The sequence below is a fragment of the Oncorhynchus masou genome, chromosome 23 (genome assembly GCF_036934945.1).
Source record: "Oncorhynchus masou masou isolate Uvic2021 chromosome 23, UVic_Omas_1.1, whole genome shotgun sequence".
NCBI classification, from domain to species: Eukaryota; Metazoa; Chordata; class Actinopteri; order Salmoniformes; family Salmonidae; genus Oncorhynchus; species Oncorhynchus masou.
The window spans coordinates 58,608,039-58,631,342 of NC_088234.1; the positions used below are offsets into that span (position 1 = coordinate 58,608,039).

A 23,304-nucleotide genomic window follows, 5' to 3' on the forward strand; every position below is an offset into this window, starting at 1 on the left:
GCTGTTGATTTCAATTTAAACAGCCAACTAGATATTGTAGCACTAACAATGAGTATATAGAATATTGGAATATGGCACGAGCAGTCACAGGTTCAAGTCAAGTGAATGTAAAACAATGGAATGTTTAGTTTACATATTTATTATTCATTGTATAAAATAGATAAACAAACTGACAGCATATTGTTATTTGACAACTCGAAATCCTATGACCACCAAGCTGATATCATTGCTGAAATCAACAGAGAATGAGAGTTCAGCAACCAGTGCTTGGATGTTGGTGAGTAAATGACAAATGGTAGTTCAGAGAAGTCAGGATAGATAGACTGTGGATGGAGACTGGACAGTTGGTCCATGTCTAGGAGGATAAGGGGAGTCAAGACGAGTTGCTGGTTGCTTGGCCATTCCCTGTGCCCATGGTGATGCTCTGTTTCTCACTCAGTGTCTTAACAACTGTTGCTGCTGGAGATTGTAACACTTTCCTTGAAAGCCTCATTCTTCCATCTGTTGGGTCTCGCCCAAAGTATTTAACCTGTTGATAGCATTCCATCAAAGAAAGAATATTAGTCAAGAAGTCAAGCAAATTAAGAAGGTCAGAAGACTGCAATACATACCTGAATCTGCTGTCCAACCTCTAATCCAATAGCACTTGGGTGTTTTATCTGGACAAATTCAGCATGTACAATTATTTCACTCTGCCAACAATTTTAGCTGAAACATTGTTTATTAATGGATTACTATTTAAAATCACACAAATTACAACTTATTGTAAATATAACTGAAAACAAGCCAACACATGCAGCCCTTTCCAAACTGGTAACATCTGTAAAACGTAATACATGTTGAAGTTCCTGTAATCCATGCATGGTATTCTGGGACTAGACTCTTACCCGTTTATGGTCCAGCTGAGAGTTATGGAGCAGAACAGCACTCATATTGGGATACAGCTTCACCATGACACCAATGTCCCTGTGGAGGAAAGGAGACAGAAGTGCAGCAAGTCATGAAGCTACCTTTTCAGCAATCCAATATTTAAATCAATCAATGGAACAAACATTTTAAAAACTTGACTGCATCACAGATGAAACAGCAGCCCCCAATAACGCAGTAGTGTGTACCTTATTTCCATGATGGTGGCAGTGTAAACAGCACCAAACTCCAGCTGCTGCTCTTGCTGAAAGGAAGAAAAAAAAGACATCCTCAGATTCATATCAGTACTGATGTGGGTAAGTACGGACTTTTTGGAGAATATAGTACAATGATGTTTAATGGGGAGTAAATAAAAATGAGGAATTGTAAGAAATTTGGCAATACAGTGGAATAAGACTAGGTTGGACTCACATCATCTTTGCAGATTTCTGTGATGAACTCCTGGGCTTCATTCATGGCACCAGGAGTAGGTGCAAACACAGAGAAGATCTCCTCATCCACCTGGCTTATCGTCACACCTATCCAATGACACAAAACAACCACACACACACAACAACCTGTAATTTCGCCATACACCAGGGATCATCAACTAGATTCAGCAGCAGGCAGATTATTTCTTGAGTCCAAACAGACATAGCATTTGACTAAAACAATGATTTCAAACCTTGCTTACATTTGTATACGATTGCATGCTATATATATATATATAGTCATTTACAACATTAACAATGTCTACACTGTTTCTGATCAATTTGATGTTATTTTATTGGACACAAAATGTGCTTTTCTTTCAAAAACAATGACATTTCTAAGTGACCCCAAACGTTTGAACAGTAGTATATAAACTCAGCAAAAACAAAAAAACGTCCTGTCACTGTCAACTGTGTTTTTCAACAAACTTAATTAACGTGCAAATATTTGTATGAACATAAGATCCAACAACTGAGACAAACTGAACAGGTTCCACAGACATGTGACTAACAGAAATTGAATGTTTCCCTGAACAAAGGGGGTGTCAAAATCAAAAGTAACAGTCAGTTTCTGGTGTGGCCACCAGCTGCATTAAGTACTGCAGTGCATCTCCTCCTCATGGACTGCACCAGATTGGCCAGTTCTTGCTGTGAGATGTTAACCTACTATTCCACCAAGACACCTGCAAGTTCCCAGACATTTCTGGGGGGAATGGCCCTAGCCCTCACCCTCCGATCCAACAGGTCCCAGACGTGCTCAATGGGATTCAGATCCAGGCTCTTCGCTGGCCATGGCAGAACACGGACATTCCTGTCTTGCAGGAAATCACGCACAGAACGAGCAGTATGGCTGGTGGCATTGTCACGCTGGAGGGTCACGTCAGGATAAGCCTGCAGGAAGGGTACCACATGAGGGAGGAGGTCTCCCCTGTAACGCAGTGTTGAGATTGCCAAATAATGACAAGTGTTTAAACCATTTATAATGAAGATCTGTTAAGTTATTTGGATTTTTACGAATTATCTTTGAAAGACAGGGTCCTGAAAAAGGGACGTTTCTTTTATATATATAAAAAACACAGTCAAAAGTTTGAACACACGTACACATTCACAGGTTCTTTATGTTGACTATTTTCTACATTGTAGAATAATAGTGAAGACATCAAAACTATGAAATAACACAGATGGAATCATGTAGTAACCAAAAAAAAGTTTTAAACAAATCAAAATATATTTGAGATTCTTCAAAGTAGCCAAGCTTTGCCTTGATGACAGCTTTGCACACTCTTGGCATTCTCTCACTCAGCTTCACCTGGAATACTTTTCCAACGGTCTTGAAGTTCCCACATATGCTAAGCGCTTTTTGGCTGCTTTTCCTTCACTCTGCAGTCCAACTCATCCCAAACCATCTTAATTGGGTTGAGGTCGTGTGATTGTGGAGGCCAGGTCATCTGATGCAGCACTCCACCACTCTCCTTGGTCAAGTAGCCCCACCACAGCCTGGAGGTGTGTTTGGTCATTGTCCTGTTGGAAAACAAATGATATTCCCACTAAGTGGAATTATAATGTAGTATCACTGCAGAATGCAGTGTTAGCCATGCTGGTTTAATTGTAGCTTGAATTTTAAATAAATCACTGACAGTGTCACCAGCAAAGCAGCCCTACACCATAACACTTCCTCCTCCGTGCTTCACGGTGGAACCACACATGCAGAGATAATCCATTCACCTACTCTGTCTCAAAGAACAAAAAAACACTCAAATTTTGACTCATCAGACCAAAGGACGGATTTGTGTCCTTTAGTAGTGCTTTCTTTGCAGCAATTCGACCATGAAGACCTGATTCACACAGTCTCCTCTGCACAGTTGATGTTGAGATGTGTTTGTTACTTGAACTCTGATGCATTTATTTGGGCTGCAATCTGAGGCTGGTAAGCGTAATGAATGTATCCTCTGCCGCAGAGGGAACTCTGGGTCTTCCTTTCGTGTAGCGGTCCAGTTAGATCATAGCACTTGATGGCTTTTGCAACTGCACTTGAAGAAACTTTCAAAGGTCTTGACATTTTCCACCCTGACTGACATTCATGTCTTAAAGTAATGATGGGCTTTCGTTTCTCTTTGCTAATTTGAGCTGTTCTTGCCATAATATGGACTTTTTTACCAAATAGGCCCATCTTCTGTATACCAATACTTCCTTGTCACAAATCAAATGTTATTTGGGGCAGCAGTGTAGCCTAGTGGTTAGAGCATTGGACTAGTAACCGAAAGGTTGCAAGTTCAAATCCCCGAGCTGACAAGGTACAAAATCTGTCGTTCTGCCCCTGAACAGGCAGTTAACCCACTGTTCCTAGGCCGTCATTGAAAATAAGAATTTGTTCTTAATTGACTTGCCTAGTAAAATAAAAGGTAAAATAAAAATTTGTCACATACGCTGAAAACAACAGGTGTAGAATGTGAAATGCTTACTTAAAGCACTTAACAAACAATGCCTCAAGTTAATAAAAATTGAAAATAAAAGCAACAAATAATTAAACAGCAGCAGTCAAATGACAAGAGGCTATATACTGGGGGTACCGGTACAGAGTCAATGTGCGGTGGCACTGGGAAGTCGAGGTGTGCAGGTAGAGTTAAAGTGACTATGCATAGATTATAAACAGAGTAGCAGCAGCGTAAGAGGGGTCTGGGTAACCCTTTGATTAGCTGTTCAGGAGTCTTACGGCTTGGGGGTAAAAGCTGTTAAGAAGCCTTCTGGACCTAGACTTGGTGCTCCCGTACCACTTGCCGTAGCAGAGATAACAGTCTGACTGGGTGGCTGGAGTCTGACCATTTTTAGGGCCTTCCTCTAACACCATCTGGTATAGAGGTCCTGGATGGCAGGAAGCTTGTCCTCGGTGATGTACTGGGCTGTACACACTACCCTCTGTAGTGCCTTGCGGTCGAACCTTCTGAGGATTAGAGGACCCATACAAATCTTAAAATCATTCTCCTGACCTGCAATAGGCTTTGTTTTGCCCTCTTCATGACTGTCTTCGTGTGTATGGACCATGATAGTTTGTTGGTGATGTGGACACCAAGGAACTTGAAGCTCACAACCTGTTTCACTACAGCCCCGTCGATGAGAATAGGGGCGTGCTCGGTCCTCCTTTTCCTGTAGTCCATAATCATCTACTTTGTCTTGATCACTTTGAGGGAGAGGTTGTTGAAATGGCACCACGTGGCCAGGTCTCTGACCTCCTCCCTATAGGCTGTCTCGCTGTTGTCATCGGCAAACTTGATGGTGGTGTTGGAGTCGTGCCTGGCCATGCAGTCATGAGTGAACAGGGAATACAGGAGGGGAATGAGCACACACCCTTGAGGGGCCCCCGTGTTGAGGATCAGCGTGGCGGATGTGTTGTTCCCTACCCTTACCACCTGGGGCGGCCCGTCAGGAAGTCCAGGATCCAGTTGCAGAGGGAGGTGTTTAGCCCCAGGATCCTTAGCTTAGTGATGAGCTTTGAGGGTACTATGGTGTTGAACGCTGAGCTGTAGTCAATGAATAGCATTCTCACATAAGTGTTCCTTTTGTCCAGGTAGGAAAGGGCAATGTTGAGTGCAATAGAGATTGCATCATCTTTGGATCTGTTAGGGCGGTATGCAAATTGGAGTGGGTCTAGGGTTTCTGGGATAATGGTGTTCATGTGAGCCATGACCAGCCTTTCAAGGCATTTCATGGCTACAAACGTGAGTGCTACGGGTCGGTAGTCATGTTACCTTAAGTGTTCTTGGGCACAGGGACTATGGTGGTCTGCTTGAAACATATTGGTATTACATACTCAGACAGGGACTGGTTAAATGTCAGTGAAGATGCTAGCCAGTTGCTCAGTGCATGCTCGGAGTACACGTCCTGCTAATCCATCTGGCCCTGCGGCTTTGTGAATGTTGACCTGTTAAGAAGGTCTTACTATGGAGAGCGTGATCACACAGTCATCCGGAACATCTGGTGCTCTCATGCATGTTTCAGTGTTACTTGCCTCGAAGTGAACATAGAAGTAATTTAGCTCGTCTGGTAGGTTTGTGTTACTGGGGAGCTTGTGGCTGTGCTTTGCTTTGTAGCCTGTAATAGTTTGCAAGCCCTGCCACATCCAACGAGCGTCAGAGCCGGTGTAGTACGATTCAATCTTAGCCCCTGTATTGACGGTTCATCGGAGGGCATAGCGGGATTTCTTAAAAGCTTCTGGGTTAGAGTCCCGCTCCTTGAAAGCGGCAGCTCTGCACTTTAGCTCAGTGCATTCTGATTCTGGTTGGGGTATGTACAGTGGGGCAAAAAAGTATTTAGTCAGCCACCAATTGTGCAAGTTCTCCCACTTAAAAAGATGAGGCCTGTAATTTTCATCATAGGTACACTTCAACTATGACAGACAAAATGAGAAGAAAAAAAATCCAGAAGATCACATTGTAGGAATTTTAATTAATTTATTTGCAAATTATGGTGAAAAATAAGTATTTGGTCAATAACAAAAGTTTCTCAATACTTTGTTATATACCCTTTGCTGGCAATGACAGAGGTCAAATGTTTTCTGTAAGTCTTCACAAGGTTTTCACACACTGTTGCTGGTATTTTGGCCCATTCCTCTATGCTGATCTCCTCTAGAGCAGTGATGTTTTGGGGCTGTTGCTGGGCAACACGGACTTTCAACTCCCTCCAAAGATTTTTTATGGGGTTGAGATCTGGAGACTGGCTAGGCCACTCCAAGACCTTGAAATGCTTCTTACGAAGCCACTCCTTCGTTGCCCGGGCGGTGTGTTTGGGATCATTGTCATGCTGAAAGAGCCAGCCACGTTTCATCTTCAATGCCCTTGCTGATGGAAGGAGGTTTTCACTCAAAATCTCACGATACATGTCCCCATTCATTCTTTCCTTTACACGAATCAGTCGTCCTGGTCCCTTTGCAGAAAAACAGCCCCAAAGCATGATGTTTCCACCCCCATGCTTCACAGTAGGTATGGTGTTCTTTGGATGCAACTCAGCATTCTTTGTCCTCCAAACACGACGAGTTGAGTTTTTACCAAAAAGTTATATTTTGGTTTCATCTGACCATATGACATTCTCCCAATCTTCTTCTGGATCATCCAAATGCTCTCTAGCAAACTTCAGACGGGCCTGGACATGTACTGGCTTAAGCAGGGGGACACGTCTGGAACTGCAGGATTTGAGTCCCTGGTGGCTTAGTGTGTTACTGATGGTAGGCTTTGTTACTTTGGTCCTAGCTCTCTGCAGGTCATTCACTAGGTCCCCCGTGTGGTTCTGGGATTTTTGCTCACTGTTCTTGTGATCATTTTAACCCCACGGGGTGAGATCTTGCGTGAAGCCCCAGATCGAGGGAGATTATCAGTGGTCTTATGTCTTCCACTTCCTAATAATTGCTCCCACAGTTGATTTCTTCAAACCAAGCTGCTTACCTATTGCAGATTCAGTCATCCCAGCCTGGTGCAGGTCTACAATTTTGTTTCTGGTGTCCTTTGACAGCTCTTTGGTCTTGGCCATAGTGGAGTTTGGAGTGTGACTGTTTGAGGTTGTGGACAGGTGTCTTTTATACTGATAACAAGTTCAAACAGGTGCCATTAATACAGGTAACGAGTGGAGGACAGAGGAGCCTCTTAACTTCTTGATACTACCCATCCCGTATCCGGGATCGTGAATACAGCCTCAGGCTCATTAGCATAACGCAACGTTAACGATTTCTGAAAATCGCAAATGAAATGAAAATAATATGCCTGCTCTCAAGCTTAGCCTTTTCTTAACAACACTGTCATCTCAGATTTTCAAAATATGCTTTTGAACCATAGCAATTCACTAATTTGTGTAAGAGTATTGCAAGCTAGCTTAGCATTTTGCGTAGCATTTAGCACGCAACATTTTCACAAAAACCAGATAACCAAATAAATAAAATAATTTACCTTTGAAGAACTTTGGATGTTTTCAATGAGGAGACTCTCAGTTACATAGCAAATGTTCAGTTTTTCCTGAAAGAATCTTTGTGTAGGAGAAATCGCTCCGTTTTGTACATCACATTTGGCTACCGAAACTAACCGAAAATTCAGTCACCAAAACGTCAAACTTTTTCCAAATTAACTCCATAATATCGACCGAAACATGGCAAACGTTGTTTAGAATCAATCCTCAAGGTGTTTTTTCACATATCTCTTCATTGATATGCCGTTCGTGGAAGCCTGCTTTCGTCTCAGAATCCCATGGAAAAATACCAGCAGCTGAAAATGACGCACCAATTTCGACGGAGGACACCGGGCGGACACCTGGCAAATGTAGTCTCTTATGGTCAATCTTCCAATGATATGCCTACAAATACGTCACAATGCTGCAGACACCTTGGGGAAACGATAGATAGAGCAGGCTCATTCCTGTCGCATTCACAGCCATATAAGAAGACAATGGAAAACAGAGCCTCAAAAATCCTGCTCATTTCCTGGTTGCAGTTTCATCTTGGTTTTGCCTGTAGCTCCTGTTCTGGGGCACTCACAAACAATATATTTGCAGTTCTGGAAACTTCAGAGTGTTTTCTTTCCAAAGCTATCAATTATATGCATAGTCGAGCATCTTTTTGTGACAAAATATCTTGTTTAAAACGGGAACTGTCATAGTTGAAGTGTACCTATGATGAAAATTACAGGCCTCTCATCTTTATAAGTGGGAGAACATGCACAATTGGTGGCTGACTAAATACTTTTTTGCCCCACTGTACGTCCGGTCACTGTGGGGACGATGTCATCGATGCCAGTGACTGAATGTGGTGTACTCCGCAATGCCATCGGAAGAATCACGGAACATATTCCAGTCTGTGCTCGCAAAACAGTTCTCTAGCTTAGCATCTGCTTCATCTGACCACTTTCTTATTGACCGAGTCACTGGTGCTTCTTGTTTTAATTTTTGCTTGTAAGCAGGAATCAGGAGGATAGAACTATAGTCAGATTTGCCAAATGGAGGGCGAGGGATTGCTTTGTACGCATCTGTGTGTGGAGTAAAGGTGATAAAGGTAAATGTAAAGGTGAGTTTTTTTCCCCCACTGGTTACACATTTAACATGCTAATAGAGATTAGGTAGAACAGATTTGAGTTTCCCTGCATTAAAGTCTCCGGCCACAAGGAGTGCTGCCCCTGGATGAGCATTTTCCTGTTTGCTTATGGCCGTATATAGCGCATTGAGTGTACCTGTGGATGTATTTCAAGGCCTACCTTCAAACTCAGTGCCTCATTGCTTGTCATCATGGGAAAATCAAATGAAATCAGCCAAGACCTCAGAAAAATAATTTTTAGACCTCCACAAGTCTGATTAATCCTTGGGAGCAATTTCAAAATGCCGGAAGGTACCACGTTCATCTGTACAAACAATAGTTTGCAAGTATAAACACCATGGGACCACACAGCCATCATACCGCTCAGGATGGAGACGCGAGATTAATGTACTTTGGTGCGAAAAGTGCAAATAAATCCCGGAACAACAGCAAATATGTGAAAATCTGAAGGAAACAGGTACAAAAGTATCTATATCCAGAGTAAAGCGAGTCATATATCGACATAACCTGAAAGGCCGCTCAGCAAGGAAGAAGCCACTGCTCCAAAACCGCCATAAAAAAGCCAGACTACGGTTTGTAACTGCACACGGGGACAAAGATCGTACTTTTTGGAGAAATGTCCTCTGGTCTGATGAAACAAAATTAGAACTGTTTGGCCTAAATGAACATTGTTATGTTTGGAGGAAAAAGGGGTAGGCTTACAAGCCGAAGATCACCATCCCAAGCGTGAAGCCCGGGGGTGGCAGCATCATGTTGTGGGGGTGCTTTGCTGCAGGAGGGACTGGTGCACTTTACAAAATAGATGGCATTGTTAGGAAGGAAAATGATGTGGATATATTGAAGCAACATCTCAAGACATCAGTCAGGAAGTTCAAGCTTGGTCGCAAATGGGTCTTCCAAATGGACAATGACCCCAAGCATACTTCCAATACTTAAGGACAAAGTCAAGGTATTGGAGTGGCCATCACAAAGCCCTGACCTCAATCCTACAGAAAATTTGTGGGCACATCTGAAAAGCATGTGCGAGCAAGGAGACCAACAAACCTGACTCAGTTACACCAGCTCTGTCAGGAGGAATGGGCCAAAATTCAACCAACTTATTGCGGGAAGCTTGTGGAAGGCAACCCGAAACATTTGACACAAGTTAATACATTTAAAGGTAATGCTACCAAATACTAATTGAGTCGATGTAAACCTCTGACCACTGGGAATGTGATGAAAGAAATAAAAGCTGAAAGAAATAATTCGCTCTACTTTTTTGACATTTCACATTCTTAAAATAAAATGGTGATCCTAAATTACCTAAGACAGGGAATCTTTACTAGTATTAAATGTCAGGAATTGTGACAAACTGAGTTTAAATGTATTTGGCTAAGGTCTATGTAAACTTCCGACTTCAACTGTATATATTATGCGTGGGAATACTTTGCAACAGATTTCCCCCCATACACTATGCACACCTATTTTGCCAATTGGCCTGGACCCCTTTTACTGCCGATACGGAGCCCCGCCGATTCATCACGACTGGATTACCGACGTAATCTGCCCGGGGGGGTTTTTCAACAGGCTCCTCCGTCGCGACGTCCCCTGAATGCTCATCTGCTAGCCGCAGCCCGCTAGCTGTCTAGAGCATATCGGACTGTTAGCTGAAGAGGTCCATCAGACAATTTCTTGGGCTTCCCATTTTTCCCATTGGCCTACCCATTGGCCTGGACCCTTTTACTACACGGAGCCCTGCTGATCCATCACAAATGGTCTGCCGACGTAACCGCACAAGGCGGCTACAACAGACATCCTCCGTCGCAAAGTCCCTCTAAAGCCATTCTGCTAGCCCCGGCCCGCTAGCTATCTGAATCGCCATGCCTCCAGTTCGCCCAGCTACTCCCTAATGTCAATATGCCTTGTCCATTGCTGTTTTGGTTAGTGATTAGTCTTCTTTCACTGTAGAGCCTCCAGCCCTGCTCAATATTCCTTAGCTAACCCATTTGTTCCACCTCCCACACATGCGGTGACCTCACCTGGTTTAAATGGTGTCTCTAGAGACTATACCTCTCTCATCGTCATTCAATGCCTAGGTTTACCTCCACTGTATTCACATCGTACCATACCTTTGTCTGTACGTTATGCCTTGAATCTATTGTACCGCGCCAAGAAACCTGCTCCTTTTACTCTCTGTTCTGAACGTACTAGACGATCAGTTCTTATAGCGTTAGCCGTACCCTTATCCTACTCCTCCTCTGGTGATGTAGAGGTTAATCAAAGCCCTGCAGTGCCTATCTCCACTCCCATTCCCCAGACGCTCTCATTTGTTGACTTCTGTAACCGTAAAAGCCTTGATTTCATGCATGTTAACATTAGAAGCCTCCTCCCTAAGTTTGTTTTATTCGCTGCTTTAACACACCCTGCCAACCCGGATGTCCAAGCCGTGTCTGAATCCTGGCTTAGGAAGGCCACCAAAAAAAACGAAATTTCCATCCCTAACGATAACATTTGCTGACAAGATAAAACTGCCAAAGGAGACAATCTCCTGCAGAGTTCTGTCTTACTATCCAGGTCTGTGCCCAAACAATTTCAGCTTCTACTTTTAAAAATCCACCTTTTCAGAAACAAGTCTCTCACCGTTGCCGCATGCTATAGGCCACCTTCTGCCCCAGCTGTGCCCTGGACACCATATGTGAATTGATTGCCCCCCATCTATCTTCAGAGCTCGTGCTGTTAGGCGACCTAAACTGGGACATGCTTAACACCCCGGCCATCCTACAATTTTGGCTTGATGCCCTCAATCTCACAATTTATCAATGAACCTACCAGGTACAACCCCAAATCTATAAACACGGGCATCCTCATAGATATCATCCTAACCAACCTGCCCTCCAAATACACCTCTGCTGTCTTCAACCAGGATCTCAGCGATCACTGCCTCATTGCCTGCGTAATGGGTCTGCGGTCAAACGACCACCCCTCATCACTGTCAAACGCTCCCTAAAACACTTTAGTGAGCAGGCCTTTCTAAATCGACCTGACCCGGGTATCCTGGAAGGATCTTGACCTCATTCCGTCAGCGAGGATGCCTGGTTATTCTATTTATTCCTCATCCATCTTAAATAAGCATGCCCCATTCAAAAAAAATGTAGAACCAGGAACAGATATAGCCTTTAGTTCACTCCAGACCTGACTGCCCTTGACCAGCACAAAAACATCCTGTAGCGTACTGCATTAGCATCTAATTTCCCCCGTGATATGCAACTTTTCAGGGAAGTTGGGAACCAATATACACAGGCGGTTAAGGAAAGCAAAGGCTGGCTTTTGCAAACAGAAATTTGCACCCTGTAGCACAAACTCCAAAAAGTTTTGGAACACTGTAAAGTCCATAGAGAATAAGACCACCTCCTCCCAGCTGCCCACTGCACTGAGGCTAGGTCACCACCCATAAATCCACAATAGAGAATTTCAATAAGCATTTTTCTACAGCTGGCCATGCTTTCCACCTGGCTTCCCCTACCCCAGTCAACAGCCTGCACCCCCCATAGCAACTTGCCCAAGCCTCCCCCATTTCTACTTCACCCAAATCCAGACCTGACTACCCTTGACCAGCAAAAAAACATCCTGTGGCATTCTGCATTAGCATTGAATAGCCCCCTTGATATGCAACTTTTCAGGGAAGTTAGGAACCAATATACACAGGAAGTTAGGAAAGCTAAGGCTAGCTTTTGCAAGCAAACATTTGCATCTGCTATGCTTTATCTTGGCCAGGTCGTAGTTGCAAATGAGAACTTGTTCTCAACTAGCCTACGTGGTTAAATAAAGGTGAAAAAAAATCCAGATAGTCTTCAAAGACACTCCAGACCCAAACTGCTACAGACCTATATCTATCCTACCATGCCTTTTCAAGGTCTTCGAAAGTCAAGTTAAACAGATCACCAACCATTTCGAATCCCACCGTACCTTCTCCACTATGCAATCTGGTTTCAGAGCTGGTCATGGGTGCACCTCAGCCACGCCAAGTTTCTAAACAATATCATAAACGCCATCAATAAGAGACAATACTGTGCAGCTGTATTCATCAACCTGGCCAAGGCTTCCGACTCTGTCAATCACCACATTCTTATTAGCAGACTCAACAGCCTTGGTTTCTCAAATGACTGCCTCGCCTGGTTCACCAACTACTTCTCAGACAGAGTTCAGTGTCAAATCGGAGGGCCTGTTGTCCAGACCTCTGGCAGTCTCTACGAGGGTGCCACAAGATTCAATTGTCGGGCCAACTCTTCTCTTTTTCACCTTTATTTAACCAGCTAGGCAAGTTGAGAACAAGTTCTCATTTGCAACTGCAACCTGGCCAAGATAAAGCATAGCAGTTCGACATATGCAACAGAGTTACACATGGAATAAACAAACATACAATCAATAATACAGTAGAAATAGCTATATACAGCATGTGCAAATGAGGTAGGATAAGGGAGGTAAGGCAATAAATAGGCTATGGTGGCGAAGTAATTACAATATAGCAATTAAACACTGGAGTGGTAGGGTGTGCAGAAGATTAATGTGCAAGTAGAGATACTGGGGTGCAAAGGAACAAGATAAATAAATAAATACAGTATGGGGATGAGGTAGATTGGATGGGTTATTTACAGATAAGCTATGTACAGGTGCAGTGATCTGTGAGCTGCTCTGACAGCTGGTGCTTAAAGCTCGTGAGGGAGGTAAGAGTCTCCAGCTTCAGAGATTTTTGCAGTTCGTTCCAGTCATTGGCAGCAGAGAACTGGAAGGAGACATCAATGATGTCTCTCTCGCTGCTGGTGATTCTCTGATCTACCTCTACACAGACACAATTCTGTAAACTTCTGGCCCTTCTTTGGACACTTAACTAACCTCCAGACGAGCTTCAGTGCCATTACAACTCTCCTTCCGTGGCCTCCAACTGCTCTTAAATGCAAGTAAAACTAAATGAATGCTCTTCAACCGATCGCTGCCCGCACCTGCCTGCCCGTCCAGCATCACTACTCTGGACAGTTGTGACTTAGAATACGTGGACAACTACAAATACCTAGGTGTCTGGTTAGACTGTAAACTCTCCTTCCAGACTCACATTAAGCATCTCGGATCCAAAATTAAATCTAGAATTGGCTTCCTATTTCGCAACAAAGCATCCATAATTCATGCTACAAAACATACCCTCGTAAAACTGACTATCCTACCGATCCTTGACTTAGGCGATGTCATTTACAAAATATCCTCCAACACTCTACTCAGAAAATTGGATGCTGTCTATCACAGTGACATCCGTTTTGTCACCAAAGCCTCATACTACCCACCACTACGACCTGTATGCTCTCGTTGGCTGGCCCTCGCTTCATATTCGTTGCCAAACCCACTGACTCCAGGTCATCTACAAGTCTTTGCTAGGTAAAGCCCCACATTATCTCAGCTCACTGGTCACCATAGCAGCACGCGCTCCAGCAGGTATATTTCACTGGTCACCCACAAAGCCAATTCCTCATTTGGCAGCCTTTCCTTCCAGTTCTCTGCTGCCAATGACTGGAACGAATTCCAAAAATCACTGAAACTGGAGTCTTATATCACCCTCACTAACTTTAAGCACCAGCTGTCAGAGCAGCTCACAGATCATTGCACCTGTACATAGCCCATCCAACTACCTCATCCCCATACTGTTATTTATTTATGTTTTGCTCCTTTGCACCCCAGTATCTCTACTTGCACATTCATCTTCATCTATCACTCCAGTGTTTAATTACTACATTGTAATTATTTCGCCACTATGGCCTATTTATTGCCTTACCTCCCTTATCTTACCTCATCTGCACACACTGTATATAGACTTATTCTATTGTGCTATTGACTGTATGTTTGTTTATTCCATGTGTAACTCTGTGTTGTTGTTTGTGTCGCACTGCTTTGCTTTATTTTGGCCAGGTCGCAGTTGTAAATGAGAACTTGTTCTCAACTAGCCTACCTGGTTAAATAAAAGGTAGAGGAAAAAAAACACTTTGGAACAGGGAACCGAGCCATACACTATGCAGCGATGAAGAGAGCTAATGTGTTGGGGTAAATGTTACCTGTTTGAGCTTGTAGTCTGCGGAGGTTATAGCCCCCTGGCCCAACAAATCGTGCTCGTCTGGAGACTGGGACTCTGACATTTTCTACAACAGACAGAAAACATACCTTGAAAGCAAAATACATAAATAATGGGAATGAAAAAGGACTAGCAACCAAGAGTCTTACCGACAACCGGACCATTCTCCTTTCTGTTAGCCCTGGGCTTGGCAATGGTATTGTTCATGATGCCCAAAATCTCCCTCTTGGCAACTGTAAGGATATAAAATGAGGGTGATGACTTCAATATTTCTCTCTCTAGAGAATGAATAGATAGCTATTTATGGGGCATGTCTTTCATGTCACCTGTGGCTTGCTGAATAGCCTCCATTACAAGTTTCAGAGGTAAGCCTGGAATCTTCACATCAGCCTAGGAGGAAGCATACATTATAGCAAAAAGAAACAGTCAACAAAATACAACAGCAGAGAGAAACCAATGGATGTTCAGCTACAGTACCTGTAAGGCATTGATACCCTTATTTGTTCCAGCCAATTTGAAGTCCATGTCTCCTAGGTAATCCTCGATTCCCTGTTGTGACAGAAAACACATAACAGTTCTACAGAAAGGGGATCTTATGATTATAGTACATGTGGTATTCCATAGAAAATGTAGTTCGCTTTAGGAATGGTGAGAAAAATATGAGTAATATTGAGTACCAGAATATCAGTCAGTATTCGGTAGTCCTGGATTTCCGATGGCTTCTCTGGGTTTGCCTTGGAGATGAGTCCAATAGCTACACCTGCCACAGCTGATGTAATAGGCACACCTGGAACACAGAAGTGCTATGTTTCACTGTAAAATGAAAGAATCAGCAACAAAAATGTAAAAAAGGTTTTAAGTATTGTACCAGCATCCATCAAAGCCAAACTGCCTCCACATGCTGACGCCATCGACGAGGAACCTGAGAGAACGAGAGTGCGCTCATCATACAATCATTGAAATGACTAAGATTTGGCAACTAAGCTTATAATAAGAAGTGGTCTAAAAAAAATTAGAAGCAAAATGGAGGTAATCCACAGAACTCACCATTAGACTCCAAAACCTCAGAGGTAACTCTAATAGTGAAGGGGAAGTCTTTTGGGATGACAGGTCTCAAAGACTTCTCCGCCAGTGCCCCTGTCAACATAGAAACAGAATATTATTTAAATAGTCACATGAACATAGGCATGCCATCCACACACTACCCATGGGCATATTTTAATCCATACCAACATACTAACCATGACCAAGCTCTCTTCTGTTCATTCCACTCATCTTTCCAATCTCATTGGTTGCGTAAGGAGGAAACTGAAACAGAAAAAGTTAATTTCAGCCCATGCAGATTTTGTTCTGCAATACCAAACCAATAAGCAAATCCTACTGGAATCCTTATTATTTACATATTGTGATACTCACCTCATAGTGAAGCATGAAATTCTTGTCTTTGACTCCACTGTTAAAAGAGAGCAACTCGTTTCAGCTAACATACACACACACACTTGCTTGAAACTTGCATTCAAAAGGACTGTAATTAATAATGTATAAGTTTACCTTAATGCTGTAGTAATGATGTCTGTTTTAATACTGGACTCCAAGGAGTCAAATGTTACAGAGCACAGAACCTAGACAGAAAAGGCTTTACTAACTAGGCTAGATACAATGATAAACAACCCAAAACAAGTCAGACTCTGCGAATATATTTCTCCTCTCTTCAACTTTCCAATGTCCCCAAAATGAATAGCACGCCTACACTGAGCACTTTTTTTATAACGCCAGATCCCTACCTGTGTCTGTCCCCTCTGGAAAAGTGCAGACCCATGAAGGGGCTTAAAGATGTCTGCCTCACAGGAAATATTTCTTAATGAAGTCAGGTTTCTTCCATCACACCTTTAAAACAAGGACATTATTAATGACATTAATGACACTTTTCTAAATACTACTGAGACATGCATTATTTTTTACCTCCTATATTCATTCAAAACCAGATTGCGGAAGACCTCTTTGGACACCATGTTGAAGGATTCCATCACCTCATAAGGTTCTGCATGAGGATATTTCTCTACAGAAAACAGACATACTGTATGTAGGCGGTTAGACAGTAAACGAACACACACGACCTTGGATGTTGCAAAAATCTTGTAAAAACATTTATTTGTGTCCCCCTGTTGCAGGAGAACTTTCCTGCAATTCAGGAAATGTAAAACTTTGTGTATTTGAGGTTTAAAAATGCTTCTGAAGTTTGTAATTTCCACTTTGAAATTAGACTTGACTTTTCCTCATGAAAAATGTATCAACACCTACAAAAATGTCCATTAGTTATTATTCACATTTCCTGTTTCTGCAGGATTATTTTCCTGCTGTAGCAAACCGTCTCAAATTAAGATCCTACATTTGTATATAGCAGTGATACAAACCTTTTATTTGTTCCTCTGTTTCTAGTCGCACTTTGTTAATGGCGTCATCTCTGGAAATCTGAAACACAATAAGTTACTAATTTTATTGAATGAAAAAGTACCACCAAAACACAATAGCAAAAATAACCAGACATAAATACTTACCTTGTCATGAGTGAAGTCTGTGAAAACAGCATAGACCTTTTCGGAGGCAAATCTGAAAGCAAAACCGTGTGCAGTCATGTAACCATAAAAAAAATATGGGAAATATCAAGTCAGAAAGAAATATGTCTTACTGTCGTGTGTGCTCAATATATCAAGTCAGAAAGAAATATGTTTTACTGTCGTGTGTGCTCAATATATCAAGTCAGTATGTCTTACTGTCGTGTGTGCTCAATATATCAAGTCAGAAAGAAATATGTTTTACTGTCGTGTGTGCTCAATATATCAAGTCAGAAAGAAATATGTTTTACTGTCGTGTGTGCTCAATATATCAAGTCAGAAAGAAATATGTTTTACTGTCGTGTGTGCTCAATCATTTCCTCAGGCGCAGAAAATATTTTGGGAGGGGTGCGCTTGGTCACTTTCGCTTCTCTGGCCATCTGCTGAATAGCCAATATGATCTGCTGTGTGTGCTTCACGCCAACCTTGACTGCATGACAGAAGTCCTGCTGCAACACATTCTCAGCAGATGCCTCGATCATCACTAAGACAAAAAATGTTTAATTTTTTTCAGGGTGGTAGAGAGGATCCTGTAGGAAAAAGGGATGTCTGATATAGCTGGACTACAGTACTAACCCACTTGGCTGAGAGGTGCTCCAGCCACTATCAGATTGATAGTGCTGGAAGCCATTTGCTTTCGTGTTGGGTTCACCAGGAACTCGCCATCCACCAGGCCAATGCGCACTGCACCTAAAACATCCACGAAACACAAACCATATAGTAAAAGCCTCATACAGGCAAAGAAAAACAAAAGGACAAGGATCTATAAGAGATACTAACCAATGGGCCCATTCCAGGGAATGTCAGAAAGGGTAAGGGCAGCAGAGGCTGTAGGGAAGTTAAATAGTTCATGTTATCACTGGATGTCAAAGATCATGTCAATGTTTTTACAAGGAAATCAATCTCTCATCACCTCCATTGATAGCCAGTACATCTGGATCATTAACACCATCAACTGCCAACAGGTTACACAGGACCTGAAAATATACACAGCAGGACTAAAATCAAGAGCATAACTTGTAATAACAGTGTAAACAAGGTACAAATCTATCGTTCTGCCCCTGAACAGGCAGTTAACCCACTGTTCCTAGGCCGTCATTGAAAATAAGAATTTGTTCTTAACTGACTTGCCTAGTTAAATAAAGGTAAAATAAATAAATAAAAACATATCAGTAATGAACCTACATAAGTACAACAATAACTACAAATACTGACTCACCTGAGTGTCATAGAAATAACCAGCAGGAAAAAGGGGTCTGATTGCCCTGTCTGAGGTGAGACAATAAAGAGATACAGTTAAGTCTGCTAATGGCATTTGCACTAAATCTAATATAGAACTGGAGTAAGAGTTAAGGCATAGGAGTTAGAATCATCTTCTCACCTATTAGCCTACTAGTCAGAATCTCATTTTCAGTGGTGCCCAACTCCCGCCGCAAGTGGTTAGTGGGGATTCTACCAGCAGCAGCTGCTTTCTGTCTGTAGTCCACCTGTCAAATCAAAAACACACCGTTCTAGCCAAGGGACCTGAATCACTCCAAGGGACCTAAAACCACTATGTTATAGCCTACTACACTAAAGAGATTATCACACACACAATGAACCATCCCACATCGAAGACAAAAAGCAGTGTTTAAATATGTTTGAAATGCATTGAAAAAAATGATATGACCCCACTTACAATAAAAATTAAGTATTAACTTACCACTAGTGGCATAAATTGGGAGGGGGACGGTTTTGTTTTGCTGACAGCTGTCACCATCACTGTTGTTTCCCCAAGCTGTAAAAAGAGGTGGAATTCATCCAAGTAACTGGTCTGAGCATCTTGTGCATATTCACTTTCAAACTCTCAAAAAATGCTTTGGATTTATACCTGCACAACAGCTGACCCATCTGCAAATCTGGCAAGTTTCCCTGTTGAGATCTCAAGTTTTCTTCAAAAGAGGGGAAATCAGAACACATCTGAAGTTAAGAGTGAATTGATGGGAGTCAATTAACCATTCATAACTGCAACGCAGATTTAGGAGGATTCGGACAAATATTCTATACATATTCCGTCTTATAAATATATCTGACTCTGACTATGCGCACCACTGCGTTGAATAATGAACTTAAAGCGTTGGCCCACAGGCTTGACCGGTTGTCACTGTTAACGTCATGTAAGTAGCTAAGTCAGACGTGTACTTACTTCTCACCCAAGTTCACACCCACTTTTTGTATCGTTCCATGGCTGTTCCAGACACTTTGGTGGCACAACCGCACATTTAGTCTGGCCAGCGTGGGCCCAAGCCTCAGTAAATGTTTCATATTCAAGTACAAACTACCATAAGAAATACTTTTCAATTGAACATGAAGCCTTTACACAATTTTACTGCCATGACAGTTCATCACATGCACGGAAGTACGTCACAAATAAATAGTGTCCTGTGATTGGACAAAAGACGTTCCACCATATCTGATTGGACATTATTATCTCCAAAACAAGGCGTTGCAACTGGGAGGACAATCCGTGACTTGCAGATAGAGCGCATGACCGGGGATCATAGGGTCTGAGGAAGCAAATCCGAGAGAGGGGGCGCATGTTTGAAATGGAAAAGCGTCGCGGTTGCTATTGATGAAGAAGAACATCATGATGAAGCAGCTGATTTACAAGTGGGATGCACTTTTGAGCGCTACATCCCGTGGGATTCGTGCTGATTGTACGGAGATTGTGACAACCGGTTAAATGGCGTCCCTTGACAAGACAAGAACAAGATGTATGTCAGGAGAAGTGCAGTATTATCATAAGGAGAGCCAAACTTGGAATATGAAGGAGGAATGGAGGGGAAAAAGAGAGGCAGAGGTCTAAGAAAGAGAGGGAGGAAGAGGGTGAGCTTGAGTTGGTTAAAAGTAGCAGGAAAAAAGTGAGATGGTTTGTTAAAGAAGAATGGTAGAAAGTGCAAGCACGGTGAATTGAAGACAGGATGAGAAATGGAAGTGAATGAGGGCGAAGTATCGGAGGTGGTAGGTATGGTGAACTCGGAGCCTGAGGCTTGCACTGAGGGTCGGGATAAAGATGAGTCTGTGACGGTAGGAGTGAAGTTTTTGGAAAAAGTTTTGGCTGATCTATTTGTGGTTTCGGGGTGGGTGAAAAGAGTTTAGTGCCGTGGAATCGGTGAGAGTAACCAGAAGTGGTCTTGTGATAATTGTTTGCGTTTCTGCTGGTCAGAGGGAGCAGCTGCTCCTTGTTAAACGAATGTGGGCAAGAGATGTGAATTGTTTTGCTCTCAAGAAAAGGGCGCCATTGAAGGGAGTGATTTACAAGGGGAGCGGAAAGTTGACCAACTGAAGGGGAAGATTCCTGGTGTTTTTGATGCTCGTCATTTGGTGTGACGCAGACAGAGTGGAGAAACAGAGTGATTGTCTGTTCTTTTGAGTTTTGATGTTGAGTCTGCCTGACAAAGTGATGGTAGGATATATAAGTTATCCTGTACAGGCTTTTGTACCGAATACATTGCGTTGTTACAGATGTCAAGCTTATGGGCATGTGGAAGGAGGGAGGTTCGTAGGTGTGCAGAAGAGCATGAGACACAGGAATGTGTAGCATTGGGGAAAGTAGTGGTATGTGTTAATTGTAGAAGTGCCCATGGGGCTGGGGATCAGAAATGTCCAGTGAGAGAGGCAGGTTGAGGTTTCCAGGGTTAGAGTAGAGCTGAAGTTGTGATATGCTGAGGCAGTGAAGAAAGTAGAGGAAGATGAGTCAAGGGGGAGAGATCCTGAGAGTGGTGTGAGTACCCAATACAGAGGGATAAACCAACAAGTGATATGTTTCTGCAAGATTGGATTTTGGGCATTTACAGCAATAGCTATCAATTGTACTCCAGGGGTGGAACTTAAGTCGCAGAAAATAGAGGTTGTGGTGGCAGCTGCAGAGAGGTATTTGGGTGTGCCGAGACTTGAAGATTTACAGGGTGTGTTAAGTGGTGGTGTCTCATCCTTTCAGGCTGTTGGCCTAAAGTAGGACTAAATAGATTTATATAGTGGAGTATGGTATTTATTTAAAAATGTGTGTGAGTGTAGCGTTAGATATGAGGGTATTTGTTGTATTAAAATGTATTTATTTTTTTAAAGTAAAGTATAAGGGAGTTATACTCCAGTCTAGTAGGTGGCGGTAATGCAACATTTATTGGGTGCCGCCAGCCGTTAAACATCGAAGAAGGCGTTGCAGTGCAGCATTTACAGCTCCAACCCATGTAAGCCTTGTTCACACTGCAGGTCTTAATAATCAAATCCGTTTTGGAATACTGACTGTTCAAATAAGTGCCCAAATCGGATTTCTGTGTGTTCAGACTAATAATTTGCTTACATGGCACACGCGCAGTAGGCTGTTTGGTGCTAGTCACTCAGAAGTTGTGTAGCATGCTTTGGTGATAATAATACCTGCCATGAAAGTCTCCCAGTTGCTTTGAAGGTTCGAAATCAGTGTAAGAACACTTAAAGCCTCAAAAGATATGATCCAACTTTGCCACAGCAGTCAACTGGCTAGCTTTTTAGCACATTCACTCATTTGTTTGTAATTCAACCATTAGCAACCTACCACAAGTTCTTGTCAAACTGGCAACACGATATGGCGTTCCAAAAAAAACAAAAATTTGCAGATTAGGCCATTCAGACAAGTCCCATGGCCACGAATCATATTTGTATCCTTAAAACTACCGACGAATGTGGTTTGAAATGTGTCTTGAAATCCCTGATTTAATGTGCTTTGTTCAGAATGCAGTAAAAATATAATTGAATCGGATATGCAAAATAATTGGATTTGACTCGCTTCAATTTGCAAGTGTGAACAATTTCTGTTCAAATTACAGTATGTCAAATTTACTAAATGTCTTTTTTTCTAAAGAAAATATGATTGAAGGGTGATGTTTGAACTTAGTTTAGCTGACTTTCCTAATGTGATTGTGTATCCCACACAATGACCATAACCATCAACATCAAGCAAATTCATCTAGCATAAAGCACGTTTTCATCCAAGCACTTAATGCTCATTAATTATCTGAAGCATGAAATGCCGACAGATAATTTGTTCGTTCGACATGGTAGGATCTTTTTGTGTCGGTAAAATTGTGAGAAATGGCGGTGGAAACGCCCTTATGCGCAAATATGTATAGAATAACTCATATCATGGACACTCACTGACATTTGTGGCAGCTTCGCATGATGAATTGTTGTTTCTACCTTATTGCCTGTGTGCTGTTGTCTGTGCCCAATATTGTTTGTACCATGTTTTGTGCTGCTAGTATGCTGCCATGTGGTGTTGCAACCATGCTGTGTTGTTGTTTTAAATTTCTCTTGTCATGACCGGGGCTGCGACTTTTAATCGCAGCTCCCGTCACCGCAGGAGGCCGCTTGGTTGGCCGTCATTGTAAATAATAATTTGTTCTTAACTGACTTGCCTAGTTAAATAAAATATTGAAGTCACCTTGGAGTCAGCAGTGATTATGTTGTGTGGTCCTCACACTAAAACCCGAGAAAGTATGCAGTTTATTCCGTACAGATTAAATAGCATGAACTTCACAGGCTGGTGAATGTGCAAGGTGACGAGCTTGATGCTCCTTTCAAATAAATATCGATGGTGACATGATGATTAATGCTTGGCTGCCATTTGACCAATACAACTAACATCGTTCTAAATCATACACGCACTGTATCTGCGAGCTGTTTGTTAGAGCGCATGTGGGCTCATTGGCTATATAGCAGTTTTTGTGACAAACCCACCAGTAGAGTTGAAAATGCGATAGAAACCCTTTTAACACATGTAATTCGGTACATGGGAATTTAACAGTAAACGTAATTTTTATGTGCACAACGTCATCACGCACAGCGCATTTTCCGCAACAACAAAAAAAAGTTTGATGGAAACATCTCCTGGTGGGAATATTCGCATATTATTTGAGCATATTCACATGAAAATCTCACAAATTGGATGGAAACCTAGCTATTGATAGTACCCTTTAATGAGGATTGTTGAGTGGTGCATAGCCTACATTATTATAAACCATCTCTGGTACAGTGCTGTTTAAAAATGTGAACACAAGAGGGCGCATGTTCTCACAATTAACATGATACTCACCGGGTCATGTCCCAAAGACCTCT

The 23,304-nt window shown here is 42.4% G+C and overlaps 1 protein-coding gene across 2 annotated transcripts; it reads right to left on the minus strand.

Moving 5' to 3' along the window:
- Positions 1 to 118: 118 nt before the first annotated feature.
- LOC135511115 (polyribonucleotide nucleotidyltransferase 1, mitochondrial-like) lies at positions 119 to 23,304 on the minus strand. 2 transcript variants are annotated; one of them, XM_064932663.1, is made up of 28 exons: positions 23,282 to 23,304; positions 19,043 to 19,103; positions 18,875 to 18,949; positions 18,554 to 18,659; positions 18,392 to 18,441; positions 18,086 to 18,149; positions 17,953 to 18,000; positions 17,749 to 17,862; positions 17,470 to 17,656; positions 17,116 to 17,167; positions 16,972 to 17,029; positions 16,520 to 16,616; positions 16,342 to 16,444; positions 16,109 to 16,179; positions 15,974 to 16,010; positions 15,799 to 15,865; positions 15,605 to 15,694; positions 15,426 to 15,479; positions 15,235 to 15,344; positions 15,035 to 15,106; positions 14,884 to 14,947; positions 14,707 to 14,790; positions 14,541 to 14,624; positions 1,339 to 1,445; positions 1,116 to 1,171; positions 888 to 966; positions 612 to 659; positions 119 to 529 (listed from the first exon to the last, which is right to left on the minus strand). In XM_064932663.1, the coding sequence occupies exons 1-28, from the start codon at positions 23,287 to 23,289 to the stop codon at positions 374 to 376; spliced, it is 2,202 nt and encodes a 733-aa protein (XP_064788735.1). In that variant the 5' UTR covers positions 23,290 to 23,304; the 3' UTR covers positions 119 to 373. The 2 variants fall into 2 exon arrangements, with proteins under 2 accessions (XP_064788735.1, XP_064788734.1); XM_064932662.1 differs by lacking the exon at positions 23,282 to 23,304 and adding an exon at positions 19,358 to 19,568.